The sequence below is a fragment of the Eumetopias jubatus genome, unplaced genomic scaffold, assembly GCF_037043125.1.
Source record: "Eumetopias jubatus isolate StellerSeaLion01/CBP00866 unplaced genomic scaffold, mEumJub1_p1.0 scaffold_6, whole genome shotgun sequence".
Classification (NCBI taxonomy): Eukaryota; Metazoa; Chordata; class Mammalia; order Carnivora; family Otariidae; genus Eumetopias; species Eumetopias jubatus.
The window spans coordinates 95077487-95099149 of NW_028274812.1; the positions used below are offsets into that span (position 1 = coordinate 95077487).

Genomic DNA, 21663 nt, shown 5'->3' on the forward strand with positions numbered 1-21663 from the left:
GGATAGTTCAATCTGGGCTCTCTGAAGCACCTGGTTTATTCATACACTAAAGTGACTGTAGTGTCGTGTAGAAACCACTAGGTGGCGGCATGTTTTCCTCAGATCAGTGATTTGTAAATGTTTCCTGCTGGTTCTGTGCCTGTTGGCATTAAGCACCGTATAAAGTGGACAGATCAAAGCTTGCTGAATCTAAATAGTGTTAAAACTGTTTATATAGCCTTAGAGTTTATGTAGCATTATAAAGTGCCATTACCATATGGGTTTCGGATTTCTTAACTGGTCCTATCTTTGTGGAGTGTGCCTCAGGAATAAAGTAGTTACTTAGCTGATTTCACTTGGCACCTATGAGACTTTTCGTCCTTTTATCCAGGGTTAGAGTTTGCATGGGAGAAGGGTTTTTTTTCCTTAATTGTAAGCCTGATACAGGAATAATAATAATTTATTTACTAGTAATTATTCCTTCGGAGTATTTTCTTTCTGTGGCTTAAATTCTTCAATAATTTTTGTTATCTAGAAAAGAAGCCATATCTTCTTGTCAAGAACAGATGGATGCTTTCCAAGTCCTTGTTAAGTCATTGAAGTCATGGATAAAAGAAACAACAGAAAGAGTTCCCATTGTGCAGCCTTCTTTTGGTGCAGAGGATTTAGGAAAATCTTTGGAAGAAACTAAGGTGAATTATTATCTACTACAAATTTCTTCTTTGCCTGTGTGAGTAATGAGAGGTTAAAAGATTATTGTGCTTTCCTTTTATCTGATAAGTTAGATCCCAATTTTATCTTAAGTATATTTTGGTGATATTTGGAAATCATGACATAGCTCTAATCCTTTTGAGGAAGAACACAAATTTTGAGTTGCTTTTTAAAAGAGATGTATTAGTGAGTTGCTGACTGTTCTAGTACCCAAGTTTTCTTCCCCACCAAATTTGTACTTACTTTCAGTGTTTTTTTTAATACCATTTCTCATAACATTATGTAAAAGATCTTCAATTCAGCATTTAACTCTAGCTCAGATATATCACTGTAACCAGTATTTGAAGGTAGAAGCTTTTGAATCTCTAGTACAGATACTGTACAAGTCTTTTGTCATCTGATTCAAATCATAAAACTTATGCCCAGTTATGGTGATTTTCCCACTCCAACTTTGTGGAGATATGTGTTTTTAAAAATTCATTGAAATTTTGAAGATTAAAACTCACTATTAAATAGAATTCTGAATCCCCCCCTTTTTTTTAATCGTTTCTAGTACATTTCTCCTTGTAACTTGGTTGGTACCAAGTACAGTTTTCAGACTGACAGTTGACAGTTACTTTGGAATCCATGGCAGCTAGAAATAGGCTGACATCCACTGTGGCTCGAGCAGAATGTAGGATGGACCATATCTCACTTCTCACCACTAACAGTGTTAACAGTCACCTGGGCTGTTGGAACACCTAGGCATGGTGCCTTTTTTTCTATCCACTCCCCCACGAATCAGGACCTGCAGTCATCATTGCTTTAAGATATGTTTAAGAAATTGAATTATAATGTGAAACTTTGAAAATATTATGAAGATTGAAAAATATTGTGTTTTTATATCTCAAGAAATTACAAGAGAAGTGGAGTCTAAAAACACCAGAGATTCAGAAAGTAAACAACAATGGGATCTCACTATGTAACCTAATCAGTGCTGTGACTACTCCCGCGAAGGCAATAGCAGCAGTGAAATCAGGTATGTGCTTTGTTTACATCCACGGCAGACCCCCTAAGAACTGGGTCTACCCATGTTACTTCTGTTTCCCTTTATTTTTAAATTAATGCGTAAAATAACCTCAGAAATACAAAGGGAGAGTGACAAGAAAGATGGCATCTGTACATGCCCTAAAAGTATATTCCATGCATGGAACAGTATCTATACTCATCAAATTTCAAATCCCTCTTATGGTTCACTTTCATAGAGACTACTAAAATGTAACCAAATTAATATGTAAGAATAAGGAACATTGTATTGGGGAAGAGGAAAAATCAGGTTCCAATTTGTTTTCTCCCTTAATTAATGGAGATGACTCAAATTCTACTTGAAATATTTGATAAATGAGCCTGGTGTCCTGGGAAAGGAGAGGTGAGGGAAGGAAGCAGCTCTTTTCTGTAGAGTGGATCTCTGCATTTTTAAAAATCCCCATCTATCTTATTTTCTACGCTGTTCCCAAAGAAAACAATTATATAATGTGTTAGCCAGCATACCTAAATTGTAGTCATGATTGAGCCACTCAACAGAAGTGGAGAGTCATGTATAAGTAATGATTCTAAAATTAGTTTAAGTTGTGTATATGGTTTTACGTTTAAAACATATTTATATTGTTAATATCAGGGTTTTTTTTTCATCCAAGAATAGGCAAAGGCAGATTTCATATCTTTATTCTGAGAGTCTCTGAGTACCCTCTGTGTTTTTTCTGCTCCACCCAGCCCCCCAGCTGCCCTATTGTGAGATGTTCCAGCTGGGCCTCTTGCAACCATTTATTCTGCTCTATTAACCCCATTTCAGAGCGTACTCATATATGGTGTGATGATCTCTCCTTTCTCTTCTAATCAGATTTCCTGAAATGTCAAGTGTTTTGTTTTGTTTTTGATTTTGTTATTAAGAAATGGAATTCTATTGTGTTTTTAGTTCTTCAGGTCCACTTTATATTTGCAATAAGTAAGAAGTTTTGTTTTTTTTTCTACTCTTGATAACTACCAAGCACAGGAGGAATTAATCTTGATTCAGGATATTTTCACTTTCAACTGAAATGCCAATGTATGTGATTTTTTTTTGTTTTAAAGAGACAAAACTCAGATTAAGATCCAGATATTTAAATATTCCTGTTTTAAACTTGTTCTCATGTGGCTAGTTTTAGGAACTGTCTTTGTGTTTTATAGATAGGTAGCCAATACCTATGTGCCTGAGAAAGTCTAACTGAGTTTTTTAATATTCTGCTTATGAAATAGGAACCAAGGCTAGATGTTTATGTAATTAAAGAGGAGTACTAATTACTACTTACTGAGTAGTTCCTATTTGCTAGGCAATCAGTTAACTGTCTTTAATACCCACAGTGGCCTCACAAGTTAGGTATTATTATCCCCACCATTGTGGTGGTGTGGTGATTAATTTGTTCATTCACTCAGCTAGTAATTAGTGGGGCTGGGATTTATATTCAGGTGAGTCATACACCAAAGCCCAGGCATTCCTAACCACTGTGCTCTTCTCTATCTGTGTTGACATAATGTGGGTTTTAGTAATAGAGTTTGTTTGTTTTACTTTTAACTTTTCATGTCTTTGTACCTCATTCTGCTTCCATTAAACCCATAATAACACTGTGTAACTGTACCAGACAATTTGAAATCCTTAAGTAAGGGTTTGTTTGTCATTTATGCTTCATGCAACACACACAGCGAGCAACTTTTGAGCTTCAAGGACTTTATTACTAAAAATAATAAAACAGTTGTATTACAAAATTGTTTTTTAATTAATCTTAATGATGAATGTATATAATCTAAACTTCTTAAACTCTAACGTTTAAGGTCATCATGTTACTACTTTAAGAATGAATTCTATATACCAGAAAGGATCTGTAAATTTTGGACCTTTGCTTGATTTAGAAATTGAATCAATATTTTATATTTTCAAATAGTAATAAAATTTTTAAATGATTACCATTTATGCGGTTTGATTTAATGCCCTCTACTATTAATGTGTAGAAATACTATAGAAATCTGTGACTACTTCAGTGTTAATATTTTTGCAGGTGGAGTAATATTAAATGGTGAAGGAACAGCCACAGATACTCAAGATATTTTGTCAAATAAAGGTGAATAGTAACTTAAGTGCTTATGATTACAGTAACTTTGGCTTTGTTTTGTTCTTTTTTGAGAGAAAATCTTTTTAGAGATGAACAGTAGTTATATTGAAATGTCAACCTTGAGTTAAAATGGTATTATTTATTTTTAAAAGAGAAAGAGAGAAAGTTTGAGTGGGGAAGGGACAGAGGGAGAGGGAGAGAATCTCAGGCAGAGTCCGCGCCGAGCATGGGGCCCGTCGTGGGCCTTGACCCCATGACCCCGAGATCATGACCTGAGCTGAAGTCGAGAGTTGGACACTTAACTGACTGAGCCACCAGGGGCCCCTAAAACATTATTATTTTATATCATAGTCGTATCTTCATAAATATATTTATATAACATTCCATGCAATTTTGTTAACCTCAAGTTAGTGAAATCTGGTAGTTTGGTTTGGCATTTGGTTATGTTTCTTTCCTTTTGGTTAAATAATTTAAGGTATTTTGTCACTTGAATAACATTCTTTGAGCTATTTTCTTGAGTTTGATTCCTAAGGACTTAATACATAGCATTTCATGGTTTTGGTTTCCCATTCCATTGAAAAATCTCTTTTTCATTTCACTTGTATTATGCAATGTACCTAAATTGTTTGTTATTAAATAGCATTATTAGATAGTTCTAAAGAATTTTTAACCCTTTAGTTCTAAAAATTCTGTGACTTTATCATAGTAGGCTTAATATGGACAAAATAGGAGGGAATATCATGTAAAGCAAACTTTTATTTCTAGAGCTTTACTTTAAACGTCCTGAAAATGCATCCATCTGATTTTATTTTATTTTATTACTTTTTTAGGATTGACATCCATTAAAAAGGATATGACTGACATAAGCCATGGTTATGAAGATCTTGGCCTTTTACTTAAGGATAAAATAGCTGAACTGAATACTAAACTCTCCAAATTGCAAAAGGCTCAGGAAGAATCCAGTACAATGATGCAGTGGCTCCAAAAGATGAACAAGACTGCGGCCAAGTGGCACCAGGCACCGACTCCGACAGACACGGATGCTGTGAAGACTCAGGTGGAACAGAATAAGGTATATCCTGCGGGTACATTTACCGAAGACCTGAAAGGGAACAGACTAGCATGCCATTCTGAGGCCTGGTGATCAGGACCCGTGTTCTGATTTCCAGCCCTGTAACCTTCAGCAAATAACTTACCAGTTTTGTTTAATGTGCCTTTCTGTCGAAAGTGATGATAATATACTGTATGGTGACTAACATAACATAATAAAATTAAATTAAAAAAAAGTGATGATAATAGTCACCTGTTTTACACACACATACATTATAAAGATGAGTGAACTGTTGGGTGTAAGCACCTTTGCCACCTTTTTTTTTTAACAGTTTTATTTTTAAGTAATCTCTACACCTGATGTGGGGCTTGAACCCACAACTCTGAGTTCAAGAGTCGCATGATCCACTGACTGAGCTGGCCAGGTGCCCCAACTTTGCCACCTTTAAATCAGGTTAAGTCTGGGATTTGAACCAGTCAACTATTGGAAAAGATTTATTTAGGTGTATTAGGGATTTGTTCCGTCCCACATAAAATAGGGTAGCTCACACTTTCCCTTTCTTTAATAGATGGCATTTCCTTCCCCAACTGTCAGGATTGGGGAAATGATTTTACATTGTGACAATGATGGCAAAATGTCTGTCTGTGTTTGAATTCTATAACATGTTATCCAGAAAAGTGTTGATTCACTAGTAGATTCTCAAACTTGGCAACCTTTGTCAAGACTGACGTTCTTATCAGTTACAATATTATTAATGTCATTTTCCTTTTTCCCAAAGGGATTTGTTTAAGAATAATAGGAAATTCTTACTAGCTACTGGGGACTAGAGTCATTTTCTCCCTAGCTGTAGTGTTCCTCTTTGGGATTCCTTTATCAGATGGTTGAAGACTGCTTGAGAAAAGGAAAGGAGAATAATTAACCACTGAATTCTGGCCCCTCACCCACTTCAGCACTCCACAGTGGATATTTTCATCTACTATAATTGTGTTTTTGTCTTCTGATGTTGACATCTAACTAACAGAGTTTTTTCCCTTTGTTTAGTCATTTGAGGCAGAACTGAAGCAAAATGTAAACAAAGTGCAGGAGTTGAAAGACAAATTGACAGAGCTGTTGGAGGAGAACCCAGACACTCCTGAGGCCCCCAGATGGAAACAGATGCTGACAGAAATTGGTATGTCATGTCACTCACAGAGTCTGTGATAGAAAGAAGTGCTATCATGTTTTAATCAGTCTTTATCAGAAAAAAATGTATCCACCAGCCTCAGTTACTTTTTAATTTGCTTTAATGTTTCATGTTTAAGATGTTGCAAATTTAAAAGTGTCGTTTCAAATTATAGTGTGCTGGGACTGGGCATATCTTGTATTTTTCTTGCTAAACACCATAACTAAATTTATTTATTTATTTATTTATTTATTTATTTATTTATTTAAAAAAAAAACCCAATGTATTTATTTAATATATTTGTCACAAGGGCTCAACCAGAGACTTAATTTAAAAAACAGAAACAAAACAAAAATGACACCACAGCTTAAGATACAGAGTCCTAGACAGAAATGAAGAGAAAGACTATCTAAGGAGAAAATAAAAAGACAACACAAAGAGAGAGACTGGACAGTCAGGGATCTTGGCTGGAGACCTGCTTCGAGTAGGTTTCTTGCAGATACTTCTTAAAGGCTGTGGGGTTTTTCCAGAGCTCGGCAGCATGCGTGTTCAAAGGACTATCAATGTTTGGTTCTCCTGGCAGGCTCTGGATGGACAGCAGGATGGTCCTGACATCATACAGGGCAGACCACTTGTCCTTCAGGATGTCCAGGCAGATGTTTCCCTGGGTGTCCACGTTGAGGTGGTAGCAGGGTGTGAGGAACTTCACCGTGGGCGCGTTGTAAGGGTAGCCACTGGGGAACTCCAGCGAGAGCTTATACCTCAGGTCTTCATAAACTGTGCCTGCTGCCCCATGGATGGTCCCCACCCATTTGAAAAGGTTGTCGGATTCAGGGAAGGCAGAGATGCCTTTGTCACCAGACATCATGAGGGTCATCAGCTCCTGCTGTAGCCTCTTGCCCACGGGGCCCCGGGTGGCGCCCCCGCTGGGCTCGGCTCCTTTGCGGGCGGCAGCGATGCTGGCGGCAGCTGGGTCGCGGTTCTGGGAGGCCATCCCGGGCGGTGCGGGGAGAGAGACAGGAACTCGGAGAGCACGACAGCAACTGCCGACTAAATTTATTTTTATGAAGAGGATAGATACTAGTGAATAAAATGCTGTGTGTCGAGTACCATGTTTTCATCATTTTTTACTTGATTTTTGGTGTTTCTGTTTTTTTATACTTTATTTCAGTTTAAATATTCCTTATATATATATATATATATATATATATTTTGTCTGAAAAAGGTAAGCTCCCTTCTCCTCCCTGGAGTTCCTTTGGGAACTCATTTGGCCCCTGCTTTATGTTCTTCTCTTTTCCAGTCAGGGTTAAAAAGTAACTCCCCACAGAAGTCTGGTGGCTTCCATTCTTCCTCCAGAGTTATCCTCTCATCTCCATCCTGTCCCTATATAAACTGTTTCTCATAAACACAGAATTCTCTTCATAAGTCCTTTTAGCTTATCACCCCTTCCCATTATTATAATGATATGGGAAATGCATGTAAGGCAATGGTACTAATTTTCCCTACCTCATAGTATTGTTTGGAAAATTCAGTGAATTAATGTGTGTACAGCTCAGACGGACAGTACTTGGCACATAGTAGGTGCTGCTTGTTTACTATGATTATAATAAGTTATTTTACTTTCAGTCCTTCTATTATGTTGAGCTAAATATTGTCCTTCCATTAGAGTCAGATATGCTATGATAAATTTAAAAATTGGTAAGTATGTTTTAGTTTGAAAAAAGGTTATCATAAGGAACCTTAATGTTCAAAGGTATAGTTGATCCAACCATAGACTCCTGTTGGATTATAATTTGTCCCTAATTCAGTGGCTCTCTCCTGGGATAATCAGAATTACTTGGGACAGTATTATCAAGGCATTTTAGAGTAGGGGTGCGAGTGAGGAGTGTATATTTCAAAAAAGCTTCCTGTAAGATTTTGATATTTCTCTCTTTCAATTCATTATTTGAATTGCATTATTTTACAGTTAGATTGTGTTTGACTAGAACATGCCATATAGAATGATGTCATTAGGTAATGTTTCAGGGATTGGGTTCTGTTAAAAGCAGCCATTTATTGTATTGTGCTAGATGAAAAAAATCTGTCAGATCAACAAATCTCGCCCGTCAGTGATTGTTTATTGAGTGACTAATATATTTAAATGATGGTCAGTAACTCTTGGCTTCAGGGAGCATACTATCTTAAGGGTGGGAACAGCAGGAAAGGCTTACCTAGCAGAGGTTTTGTAAGGTCTAGTGGAATTGTGATGGAAGGATAGAGCTTCGGGATATCCGGCGAGGAAGTAGAGTGTATTAGGTAAGGAGCTGGTGTAACAGAAGCCTATTTGGATGATAACGGTAGGATCAACAGGACGAGATTAGAGGTGTCATCTCAGGGTGCACACCCTCCAGTATTACTAGGCTAGGGCCAGTTTTGTGGGAGGCCTTGAATGTGAGGCAGAAGTCTTCATATTTTATCATCTAGGTGGTGAGAAGTTAGTTATTGAAGGGTATGAGCACAGAACAACATATTTAAGTGATTGTTTTAGGGAACTTATTTTAGAACCAAATGGGTTGCAGCTGAGGAACACTGATTACACGGAAACCAGTGGGAAGACTATATAGTCTAGGACTGTAGTTCTCAAAGGTGTGCTCCAGGGAGCCACACCATCAGCATCACCTGGGGGCTTTCCAGAGATGCAAAATTTCAGGCCCCACTTCAGACCTGTTGAATCAGAAATTTGGGGGATGGGGTCCAGCAACCTGTGTTAATCCCTCTGGGTGCTTCTAGTGCAGCTGAAGCTTGAGAACCACTAGTCTAGGCAAAACACGATGAGGACCAAAATGGAGTTAGGGCACTAGGAATGTAAAGGATAGGTTTAAGGTTTTATGATCAAGAAGACAGGAATTAGAGTCATGAAAGAACATTCTGAATTACTGTACCTCAGTGATATGGAAGAAAGAATAACCTTTCAAAGAAATCTAAAAATCAGAAAAATCCACCAGTTTTGACAGGAATAAAAAGTTGTTTTTTAATGTAAGGGGTTGGTGAGATTTCCTAGTGTTGTAACTTTCAAGCAGGTGGTTGTCATTGTGTGTGATTTGAATAAAAGGGAAGGGGCATAGGTATACAAATCTGGGAGTCATTTGCCCAGCACTGATCATTGAAGATTTGCTATTCAAAGAAAGAGAAAGATGTGTATCATATGACCTCACTAATATGAGGAATTCTTAATCTCAGGAAACAAACTGAGGGGGGCTGGAGTGGTGGTGGGTGGGAGGGATGGGGTGGCTGGGTGATAGACATTGGGGAGGGTATGTGCTATGGTGAGTGCTGTGAATTGTGTAAGACTGTTGAATCACAGACCTGTACAAATAATACATTATATGTTAAAAAAAACAAACAGGGGCGCCTGGGTGGCTCAGTCATTAAGCGCCTGCCTTTGGCTCAGGTCACGATCTCACGGTCCTGGGGTCAAGCCCTGCATAGGGCTCCCTGCTCAGCAGGAAGCCTGCTTCTCCCTCTCCCACTCTCGCTGTCTCTCTCTCTGTCAAATAAATAAATAAAATCTTTACAAAAAAGCAAACAAAGGGTTAATGTTCCTTGTTGTAGTAGGTCAGTTATAGTTGAACAAACAGACTCTATAGAACTTCTAGAAGAAATGTGGGATCTCTGGATCCTGTTTGCCTTAAGGAATATTCCGTATTCTACATTATCTTCCGAAGTCAGATTCAAATTTTTGTTATACTTTTAGTTGACACACAGCTCCAGGACCATAAAATGTGTATCATTAAATGCAATTAACTCTTAGATTAGGCTTTAATCAACTGTATGAGAAGAGTTACAAAGATGGAATGATAGCCATTATGTATCATTTTGAGTCATATCCTGCGGTATTCACATAGACAGTGATGTTAAATGTATAAAAACCAAACACCAGTTTCATTTTTTTCTTTTAGATTCTAAGTGGCAAGAACTCAATCAGTTAACAGTCGATAGACAACAAAAACTGGAAGAATCCTCTAATAATCTAACCCAGTTCCAGACTGTAGAAGCTCAGTTAAAACAGTGGCTTGTGGAAAAAGAACTGATGGTCAGTGTTCTTGGGCCCTTGTCAATTGACCCAAATATGCTAAACACACAGAGGCAGCAGGTGCAGGTGAGTGTTACATGACTTAACAAGACAAATGTTTTCATTATAAATACATTAGCTTTGGGCAGTATGTGCTTAAACTGCCTTGAAGTGTCTTTGTAATGCTTCCGATGCCCGTAAGATACTGTCCTGAGGTTAGTGGGGGAGCCCCCAGAGCACCAAAGCCAGGAGGCCTCCCAGAACAGTCTCCTGAGCCCATGAGTGGGTCGAGTCCCTTTATCATTTCAGTCATCTTGTGGTTTGTGCAGACCCTGTTAAAAAGGGCCTTCTTTGAAATATTAATGTGATTGTATAAATAATAACATTTTTATGAGAAGCTGGTATGTGCTTTTTATTGTTTAGAAATTACTCCTTTGAGGTTTTATTCATTTTGATTGTGGTAGAAGATAATGAAACTTGTAAAACTCATGCAATACGCCCCTGAGGGGTGGAGAGACAGAATAGAAAGAGAAGAAAGAATAAGAGAAACAGAGGGGGAACCTTGAACCACACGTTGCTTAGACTAGTCTAATAAAGCGGATGAATCCACAAGGAGAAAAAAAATCCCTGAAATGTGAGTCAGAGGTAGAAGCAAAAGCTCCGTTGTGGTTCCAGTTGGATTTCCCTACGTCTCCGTATGGTTATCAGAGCAGTGCGGCTAGTCCTGTACTTTGGAAAATACAAATCAGTCTTGGTCGTAGAGCATCAGCATGTCCTAGCTCATGTACATTCTGAATCTGAAGAGAATGAAAGCAGAAGATATAAATAAATATCTGGGGAGAAATAATTGTCCCTAGTCTTGGTAGTCTCCCTGAGGTAGATAAAATGTTGTAGTAACAAAGGGGGATTTCTGGATCACTCATTGTATAATGAGAGTCAGTGCTGAGCTTGCACATTCTGAGCAACATGATTTATTGGCTAAAATTTTTATAATAGGGACTATAAATGTTAATAAACCTTATATCTTAAAAAAGCCCTTGTAAAATAATGCCCCATGAGTTAATATATTCTAACAGTGTCATCGGTGCATATTTCCTTTGGTATAAAATGCTACAGAGCATTTAAAATACCCTGCAAAGAGAGAACTGCCAAGTGGGAAAATACAAATTTGGTGTTTGTGTGCTGTGAACTTGCCCAATAGCAGTGCTTCCCTTCGTTTGTGAATATTTGTACATCAGCTGTCGTTCATTCTGCCCAGACCGCTGTATTTACTCTCTGCTTTTTCCCCTTTGTGAAGGATGTTATTTTACACAAAATGTTATCTCTGCAAAGCCCTGTTGCTCTTTGGATTAATTTAAGATCATTGCCCTGCCCTTGAAATAAAAACTAGGACAACAGGAACTAGAAAAAGTAAAAACTAGGAAGATAAATACCATATCTGTCTGTCTAGAAACTGAAAGCTCCATTTTCCATGATTAATCATCCGATAACTTGGGTATTTATTTACCCTTGCTACATCTTCGCTTTAGATTCTGCTGCAAGAATTTGACACTCGGAAGCCTCAGTATGAACAGCTAACAGCAGCCGGCCGGGGCATTTTGAGCAGACCTGGGGAACACCCCTCTTTCCACGGGGTCGTGAAAGAGCAACTGGCAGCTGTGACCCAGAAGTGGGACAGCCTCACAGGACAACTGAGCGACAGATGTGACTGGATTGGCCAAGCCATTGTAAAGAGCACACAGTACCAAAGCCTGCTGAGAAGCCTTTCTGATAAACTGAGTGACTTGGATAATCAAGTCAGCAGCAGTGGGGCTGGGAGCACACACCCCGAGGCTATGAACCAGCAGTTGGAAGCAGCCCAAAAAATGAAGCAGGAACTAGAGCAGGAAATGAAGCAGATAAAAGTGGCCCAGGCCCTCTGTGAGGATTTGTCAGCACTGGTGAAGGAAGAGTACTTGAAGGCAGAACTCAGTAGGCAACTAGAAGGCATCTTAAAATCATTTAAGGATGTTGAGCAAAAAGCAGGTTTGTCTGTCTTCTTTGAATACATGTATCTCCCCAGAAACAGAGATCCTGCCATGCCTCTTTCCAGGCCACTGCCCCGAATCTAGGACCCTGGAGGGACTCTGCCCACTCTCCCGAGTTCAGAGAGTGGTTCTGTGTTCATGAGCTGGAGGAGCGGGGGGCGGGGGGGGCTACCGCCATACAAATAATGGGCAAAAGTCCACTTAAGCATTGAAACGTCAGGTATTTCAAACCAGTCTTTAAAAGATGTCCATTAATGTTCTTTGTTGCGTGACGGTTTCATTGCACCAGAGAAACAGGTGAGTGCAGTGAATAAAAAAGCTTTGCATCCTTTTCTCCCCTGCAGTTCCTCTGTTCTGTTCTGTCACAGAAAGCTTTTCTAGAGAAATGTGTGGAAAAGAAGCACTGGGCCCTAGGTTCTTCTCTCGCCCCCTTGGCCCTGATTCTGTGACAGGTGCGCCCGTGGGGCTCGGAGGCAGCAGGCGGGAGCTCCTCACGCGAGGCAGGCCTGCTGGAGGACAGCACATTTGGCTACTGTGTGTGTTCTGTTTGAAAAGTAACGCTAAGTGCCTGGCAACTAGTAAATACTCAGTTTACATATTTTTTTAATTGACTGGAATTGTTGATCGTAGCAACGATTTCAGACCTACTCCTTTATTTTGTTGGGATATTGATAATATTGGCTCTGATGATGATGATGATTACTATTATGATCACTTTCATGTGACGAGCATTAGGCTGAGAACTTTACATGTACTATCATTTAATTGCCACGGCAGCTTCTATTAATTTTGCCTCCCGGGGAGATGAGGCTCAGAGGTTTAATCATCCGTCCAGGGTCTAGCAGCTCCTGGGAGGTTGAGCCGGAACCTGAACCCATGCAGTTCCTCTGTGCTGCTGAGTGGGGCCTTCATGTTTGTGTAAAAACCACACAAGTGGGCAAGTCATTTCCCTTTTAGACAGTTCTGCCCATTTATCTGATGGTTTTTGTCTTGGCTTTACATAGACTAGATTACATTTTAAGGTAAAATAAACATGTCTGTGATTTCATTTTTAGAGAATCACATTCAGCACCTTCAGTCAGCCTGTGCGAGCTCTCACCAATTTCAGCAAATGTCCCGAGATTTTCAGGTTTGGCTGGATACAAAGAAAGAAGAGCATAACCGTTCTCCCCCAATATCAGCCAAACTCGATGTCTTGGAGTCATTAATTAAAGATCAGAAAGACTTTAGTAAAACTCTGTCTGCTCAGTCGCATATTTATGAAAAAACCATTGTGGAAGGTGAAAATCTCTTACTAAAAACACAAGGGTCTGAGAAGGCAGCCTTACAGTCACAACTTAACACAATTAAAACCAGTTGGGATGGGTTTAATAAGCAGGTGAAAGAACAAGAGGACAAGGTAAAAGATTCACTGGAAAAAGCCCTCAAGTATAAAGAGCATGTAGAGACTCTCCGGCCATGGATAGACAAATGTCAGAATAACCTGGGGGAAATAAAATTTTGCTTGGATCCTGCTGAAACAGAGAATGCTATGGCCAAGTTAAAGTCTCTGCAGAAGGAAATGAACCAACACTTGGGGATGGTAGAACTGCTTAACAACGCAGCCAACAGCTTGCTTAGTGTCTGTGAGGTAGATAAAGAGGTTGTCACAGATGAGAATAAATCACTGATCCAGAAAGTAGACATGGTCACTGAACAACTTCACAGTAAGAAACTCTCTCTAGAGAACATGGCCCAGAAGTTTAAGGAATTTCAAGAAGTTTCCAAAGAAGCTAAAAGGCAGCTTGAGTGTGCAAAGGAACAGCTGGATGTTCATGATTCCTTAGGACCCCAGGCCTACAGTAACAAGTACCTGACTGTGTTGCAGACCCAGCAGAAGGCACTTCAGACCATGAAACATCAGGTAGATTTGGTCAAAGGACTTGCCCAGGACCTCGTGGTAGAAGCCTCAGACTCAAAGGGAACCTCTGATATTTTATTACAAGCAGAAACCTTAGCTCAAGAACATAGTACACTGAATCAGCTGGTTGATGAAAGGTGTTCGTTCTTGGAAACCAAGCTTCAGGGCATTGGGCATTTCCAGAATACCATCCGAGAAATGTTTTCTCAGTTTGCAGAGTTCGATGACGAACTGGATAGCATGGCCCCAGTGGGGAGAGACGTAGAAACTTTGCAAAAGCAGAAGGAGGCAATTAAAGCTTTTCTGAAGAAACTAGAAGCCCTCATAGCCAGCAACGACAATGCTAATAAAACCTGCAAGATGATGCTGGCCATGGAAGAGACTTCGCCTGATCTCATTGGAATCAAAAGGGACTTGGAAGCTTTAAGCAAACAATGCAACAAGTTACTGGACCGAGCTCAAGCCCGAGAAGAGCAGGTTGAAGGGACAATTGGACGTCTTGAAGAATTCTACAGCAAACTGAAGGAATTTTCTACTCTGCTTCAGAAGGCTGAAGAACATGAAGAGTCTCAAGGCCCTGTTGGTATGGAAACAGAGACAATTAACCAACAGCTTGATGTGTTCAAGGTAGGGAATTCTTCACTTTTACCGTTTTTAAAAAAATTTTTAAAGAAAATTTTTATTTCATATTTTTACTGTTTTTTACTAGAAAAATAATTTTTTATTTTTTATTATTAAAAGAAATTTAGAATTGGTACAGAAAGGAGACTGCCTATTTTGTAGAGCCTTCTAATATGGCTGTCATGCAGCTTTTGAGCCTGAATGAGCCCATATGGGGGTAATATCCAGGCATGTGGAGATTTCCAAGCCTCCTGGGGATTTGGGCCCTCATAGGATAAGACCTGAGATAATACCAAGAGGCCAAAGGGTGCTTGAAAAGTTGTAGGCGAGCCTGAAACTAACATTGTAGGGTCTGTTTCTGATGTCATTCACAACTGACATCTGAAGTGAGCAGAGCCATGTTTTAAACTCTAGGGCAGAGGCCAGTCTATAACATAAAAAGCTTGTTCTCTTCATGTTTGTCTCCCAGCATGTTATTTAAATGGTGAATTATAGTCTTTCCCTCCTCTTTCCCTTTTTAAAGTCTTCTTATCCTTCTTAATTTAATTTCTTTTGTAAACTTTTTCTTCCAAAAGTTCATATTTTTAAAGGCAGAGTGGAGTTCCATGTCGTAATCCTGGTTTTATAAAACACAGATCTTGGGCTCATGCTCCAGAGGATTAGGAATAAAATATTTTTGATTGGACTGCAAGTTCCTCGGTGCCAGAAATGTCTGCCACTTGATAGCATGGAGTGAGGCTTAATAAAGGGAATATTAGATAAAAATGGTAGGCCATCTTCCGTGTCACTGGATTTGACCTCATTTATGATAGTAAGGGCAGAAGTTGCATCTCCACAATGGACAAAGACAGGTTCAACCCTGCACAGAGGGGGTCCTAACTATCAAGAATTTGCTGCATGGGACTGATACAAATCTTTGGGGTTAGCATGGGTCTTGTTCTAGTCACGAGGTATGTTTTACGTTGCAGTAGGGACTGGTATGACAGTAAGTCCCACCATTTGCCCATAAAGAATAAAATAAGACCAGATAAAAGTAGCATTTGCAAAACTATCGATTGTTTCCCATGAGAAATGAATATGAGTCAGATGCACTAGCAAATTCTATGCTGTTATATTTGACATAGTGTTTCCTTTGCTCATTTTTAATAACATTATTCAGGTGACTGAGTTTTGAAAAATAACTTCTTTTTCTTATTACTATTATGGTTATTTGTTGTTTATAAAAAAATTAAAAAAAATGAGAGGCAAAAAAAAAATGCCTTTAAAGGCCCAGTTCCTTCAGGTCTTAAAAAATCTGTGATTCTGTATAGATACTGATTTTTGAAAGTGAAGAAAATGTTAACCTTAAAAAGTAAAACTGCCAGTTATTTTGCCAGCAAAAGATGGGTTTATTTGAGAATTGTAGCATGGGACAGGCAAGCTACGGCAAAAGCATAGGCAAGTCTGGAGAACAGAGGAGAGGAATAGCCTTTGATAGAGGAAAGCTAGACGTTGGGAAGGCTGTTTATAAACAAAACGTCCATTGGAGTTCACTGGGATTTGAGAGGATAGTGACTTCTCTCACTGGCTGAGTTGTGACCATCTCTCATCAGCTGGACTGTTGTGGAGGTTCGGGGAGGAGGAGGTAAGCCTCTCTTCCTCCTGTCTGCGCGGCAATGACGTAGTATCCACACGCGAGCTCTGCCTCTTCCTGTTGGATGTCAATTGAGGACTGAGTGGTCAGGCATGAGAGCTCCCCCTGCTGAACTTCCCAGCCCCATTTTAGGGAGGTTTCCCTTAATGAATTTTCACAAAGGCTACTACCATAGTGTTGACTTTACTTCCTTAATTAGCCTGTCAGACTTTCCAGTTTCTGGTTTGCAAAATTGAGATTTCACACATGAGAATTCGCTAGTAGAAAAACAAAGTTCTGTGGCCCTGGCTGCCTCAGAGTCTTGGGGAGAGTTTGATGAATGAGTGGAGTTTTCTGTAGAACCCTGGCAAAATTTGAATATTCAGCTTAAATGACAGTAATCAAGTCGCCTTTGTCCTAGTGAAATTGAAGCATGTTCAGTGCCTTTGTGAAACTTTTTATCATTTCTCTGGATTTTCTGTGAATTTGTGTAGAAAAAAAACTACTTCAACCACTTGTAAGAAAATGGGCCAGAGTAATAATATTGGTACTGCTGCTTATAGATGCCTGCCTCTTTGTGTTCCCAGGCATGAGTACAGTGAAAAATGTGGCTCTCTATATAGAGTTCTTTTGAAAGTAAGAAAAAGCAAGGTAGGAGGAGCTCTCTCACCATTGCATTGAATGTGTTTTTGCAAACTCAAAAGCACTAAAGCATCATTACCATTAATGGTTACAGAGCTTGTTTTATTTGATTGTGGAGAGAAATAAAGTGGTCATTTCTTCTCAAATAAACCACTTAGCATGCTGTGTTGTCTCTTTTCTGATTACTTTGGAGGGAGTTGATTGATTTTAATGAAATTTAGTAATGAAGAACATCTTGACATAACTTCAGTGTTTTGAGACCCAGTGACTAGAATAAAAGTTTCCAAGTGGACAAATCGTCTGCATTTAATATATTCCAGGACCAGAGGGGAAAAAATAACAAGAATGTTATTATGGTAAATAAAGATGGTAGCATACACAATCACTAATTCTATTTATTTGTGTGTGTGTGTGTGTGTGTGTGTATGTTCTAAAAAAAGCAGTTATAACAATTAATATTTATTGAGGGCTTACTGTGTGTCAAACATTACTGTAAACTCTGTCTTTAATCCTGTTAATAGTCCTGAGACATGGATGCTATTATTATCCCCATCTTAGTGTAAGGAAGCTGAGAGCCAGGGCTTAGGTGACTTGCCCAAGGTCACGCAGGTAGTAAGTGTCACCACTTGGATGTTTTGGTAGAAATAATGCAGTGTTTTGTGTCAACTTGATGGCTCATGATGTATATCTGGTATTTTCTCTGGGAAATTTTAAAACATCTCTGCTGTAGCCAAATTTGGGTGGCCTAAGTAACTAGCTGTAGTTCATTTCAGTCCAAAAACTAGCAATACCCACCTAATGTAAGTGTTCCATAAAACTGGCTGCTATGAGAAAAATGAGATAAATGTGTGGAATTGCCTTGGAAACCAGTGTGGAGATGCTGTAATGTTGATGGCAATGGGGTTGACTACCACCACCTCTGCTGCTCCAGAGAACCAAACTTGTCATTGTCTAAGTGAGTCTTCCTTGACTCAAGTGGCAAATCAATTTGTGTACAACTCAGATCTTAATTTGGTTTTTGTTGGACATTAGTTTTAACATAATATTTTAGGAAGATTGAAAATTTTTTCAAGTAGAATAATCTGTATTATTAATATAATAATAGTCTGCTAAAAAGAGTTATTTTTATAATTTCTAAAAATAAAACAGAAGGAGCCCTGAAGTACTGGGTCTATTTTTATTATAGACTTTGCAATGTAATCCAGTTTGACATTACTCTATCAGGTAGCTTTAGTTTAACCTAATATCATGGATAGAATCTTATAATAATTTTTCATAATATAAAATTCAGAGTAGGACTGAAACTTAGTAGCTATTACCCAGTTACTTGGTAGGGGGTGCCTTATATTCACTGGGAGTGGAATGGATTATTTAAATTAGGTAAAACAGACTTCTCTGCTTCTGTTTTTTTTTTCCTAAAAATTAACCTAAGAAATAGCAGTTAATATCCTTGAAAGTTCAAAATTAATTCATGTTTAAGATACCAACCCAAACATGATTAAAAGCAAATGCTATTTTGAACCAAATGTCCTAATTCACTGTCTGTGAAAGCTGTTCCAAGTTTTTGAAAATAGATTGGTATTACCTTTTGTGTTAGCTTAAAGTTTTTAAATTATTTGATTGTATGAGTTCTGTTTACCATATGTTTTCTGACTTCTAAATATTAGTCACTGGACTAAAATGTATGAAGTGTGAGGTGTTTTCTATTAAGGTGTTTTCTATTAAGATTACTAGCTTAACATTATTTTCAAATCTAAACTACATTATTAAGTAATATTAATATTTCCACATTTTTATTTATCAAAGACACATGTAACCAGCTCTATACAAGGAACATGTCCCAGCAGTTCCTGTGATGTCATCAACAGCCAGTCAGATCTTCTGATCATCACAAAGTAATCGCTATCACCATATTGAATTGATTTAATTTCAGTGAAGATCAAAGAAACTTGATGTTTTAATGAACATATACAGTCACATCCTAGCTAAATATATACCCTTCCCGCCTCTATCTAGGCCATGGTAAAAAGGCTTGCCTCAGAACAGAACCACTCTGTTGCTGCCCCAAATTGTAATTCAGTTTGTCCCCACAAATAACGTATCACCAGTACAAAGTCTCTCTAAACTGATTTTATTTTCAAAATTGAAATAGAATTACATAGAGCAGAAAATGTTTAGGCCAAACCAAAACCATAGACAAAGACCAGAACACCTGCCTCATACACTGTGATACATGTTCTCTGGTCCAGGTGAAGGCATTGTTTAACCCAGGTGTCTTCATGTGAATAGTGGGTGAGCTAAAATGCCAGGGATCATGAGGCTGCAGAAACAAGGCAGTTGGAGCCCTATTTGTAAACAGTATTGCTGAAATAAATCACTTTCCAAATACCTTCCTACGATATTTATGAAATGATCCTAAAACAACCTCTGTGATGTCACCACATTTTTAAAGATAAAACGAACTGTCCACAGAATGCTTTAACATAATGGGTTTTAAGTGTGCCCATATTGTTATATAGAGGCCCGTGGCGAATTGTTTCCCTTTTTTGTTGAGAACAAGAGGAAATGAAATAAAGCTGTTGTAGAAGGTTTTTCTTAGGGAAAAAAAAATTCTTACTTACTTGACTGGATTTCTGTTAATATGACTAGATTAGTAAGGCAGTTGCATGATATCTTCCTCTGGTATTTTTAAAAATGAAAATATTTTCACTGTAGAAACCACAACATGATGCATGGGCCTTATGGGAAGGTCACATCATTTAATCAGCTAGCATCAATGTGGCATTTAAGATTTTAGGAAGAAAGAATATCATACACGCTGGGCAAGAGAGAAGTCCCACCCAAGCAGAGACCACCACACCAAGCTACAAAGAGCTAGAGCTGATCTGCTCTGAGATATTGTAATACCTCATATTCTCACTCACAAAAACTAGCAGAACATGGGTGCCCTCTTTCCTACATCAAACACAAAGATCTACTATCCTGTAAGGGTCATCTAAAGGGAACCTGGGCAATGTGTGTTCTCTTTCTGCTTTTGCTAAGTAACACAGTACTCTTTATGCTGTGTGGTCCTCTCTTCTATTGCTTTATTTAAGATTGGGAATTAAAGTAGGTTGTTATGAGGGCAGTTTTAGCCAGAGATTTTATATGGGGAGGGGGATTTTTTTTCTTTTCTTTCTCTCTCTCTCTTTTTTTTGTTGTTGTTTTTAATGGGATAAAACTATATCACCATTTTAAAGGGATCCCCCAAAGTGCCAAACTATAGCATCTACTGTCATTATCGTAGACCTCCCTTACATAAAGGTGATCTACATAATTTATTAATGTGGAAAGTGGCTTAAAGGTGTGAGTGTGTCTGTGTATGTGAGAGAGAGAATTTGTTTTGTGGTTATGAAATTATATATTGGTTTCTTGTTAAGAAAATTTGACCTGTAAATGTTTTTAAATGGTTGCCTGGGTCTGTAATCATTCATTAAATAATGTCTCAGAGAGGTAAATACTGTGATTGTAAAGTTAACTGAAAAGCTTTTGGAGCTGTCCAGGAACCAGGATACCCTGAGAAAATGTCTCGTGCTCACATATCCTGTTGCTCACATTTCAAGACTACTTTATTTCTTTTAGTAGTGTTTTAGTATGGAAAGTGTTTTCAGTTTTTTTGGTTTGGTTTTTGGTTTTCTGAAGGACGTTGAATGGGATCATTAACAGATACATTGGTTTTTGCTTGTTGGAAGGCTTTAAAAAAAACTTTAACTTTTAGAAGTTATATATGCACATATGCATATATTTCAATTAACAGTGTTATATATAGAATCACTTTCTGTTACAGAGTATTTTTTATCTGCTATCATCTGAAAACCATATTGAAGATAGAGGAAAAATAGTATTGTAGTAACTTACAGGAAAAATAGCAAGTGCCTATTAAAACTATAGCCTGACATTCACATCAAGATAAATTCCCATCAAGATCAGACAGTAAGTCTGTTAAGTGTTTTTGAAATTGTTTGCTTTTGTGGTAGGTTCTCATATCCTACTTTCTTTTGAATATAAACTATTTCTATTAAAATATTGCATATTCATCTGATAAATATCCTCGAAAATCCTTTAGTTATTTATGTGAAGATGTTTATTAGTTTGGAAACTAAAAACATGGGATTCTTTCAGTTTTCATTATCTAATGGTCTATCTGTTTTAGAAAGAACAGAAATTGTTGCTCTGAAGGCTTATTTTTGTATCATAGCAAAAAAAAAAAAGCAAAAAACAAAAAACCCAACAAACCATGTATCTCTTGTTTGGCTTCTGATCCAAAGTAGCTAGCTGTTGGGCCAGGAAAATACTTTTGTCAATTTTCATGGATAATATTACATTTATTCACATATTCTCCACTTACTGCACCTTGAATTTCTTAGTATTACCAATCTTTCAGCCCTAAAAACTCCATGTTTCAGTTGGTAAAATTAGTCTTTAGCTTTTCTATGAAATGGATTGTTGCACTTAGTGATAAGATTTTTCGAGAACTTTATTTTTCAATGACTTAATTTCACTTTAGAAATAGAAAACGAGGACGCCTGGGTGGCTCAGTTGGTTAAGCGACTGCCTTCGGCTCAAGTCATGATCCTGGAGTCCCGGGATCAAGTCCCACATCGGGCTCCCTGCTCAGTGGGGAGTCCGCTTCTCCCTCTGACCCTCCCCCCTCTCATGCTCTCTCTCTCTCTCATTCTCTCTCTCAAGTAAATAAATAAAATCTTTAAAAAAAAAAGAAATAGAAAACGAGAAAGTGGTACT

At 38.2% G+C, this 21663-nt stretch overlaps 2 protein-coding genes across 15 annotated transcripts in view; one reads left to right on the forward strand and one right to left on the reverse strand.

Annotated features, from left to right (window-relative positions):
• DST (dystonin) overlaps positions 1 to 21663 on the forward strand; it is a 478002-nt gene that overhangs the window by 369480 nt on the left and 86859 nt on the right. For all 12 annotated transcript variants that reach the window (XM_088024332.1, XM_088024333.1, XM_088024335.1 and 9 more), the window contains 8 exons: positions 515 to 671; positions 1582 to 1708; positions 3762 to 3824; positions 4646 to 4887; positions 5908 to 6037; positions 9967 to 10166; positions 11609 to 12104; positions 13162 to 14633. In XM_088024332.1, coding sequence (XP_087880458.1) covers positions 515 to 671; positions 1582 to 1708; positions 3762 to 3824; positions 4646 to 4887; positions 5908 to 6037; positions 9967 to 10166; positions 11609 to 12104; positions 13162 to 14633 — 2887 coding nt within the window. The remainder of the gene's footprint in view (positions 1 to 514; positions 672 to 1581; positions 1709 to 3761; positions 3825 to 4645; positions 4888 to 5907; positions 6038 to 9966; positions 10167 to 11608; positions 12105 to 13161; positions 14634 to 21663) is intronic.
• On the reverse strand, positions 6319 to 7060 carry LOC114204533 (ubiquitin-conjugating enzyme E2 C-like). Of its 3 annotated transcripts, none has more exons than XM_088024331.1 (2): positions 6887 to 7060; positions 6319 to 6805 (listed from the first exon to the last, which is right to left on the reverse strand). In XM_088024331.1, the coding sequence occupies exons 1-2, from the start codon at positions 7020 to 7022 to the stop codon at positions 6483 to 6485; spliced, it is 459 nt and encodes a 152-aa protein (XP_087880457.1). In that variant the 5' UTR covers positions 7023 to 7060; the 3' UTR covers positions 6319 to 6482. The 3 variants fall into 3 exon arrangements, with proteins under 3 accessions (XP_087880457.1, XP_087880456.1, XP_087880455.1); XM_088024330.1 differs by having other exon boundaries at positions 6319 to 6665; positions 6738 to 7060; XM_088024329.1 differs by having other exon boundaries at positions 6319 to 7060.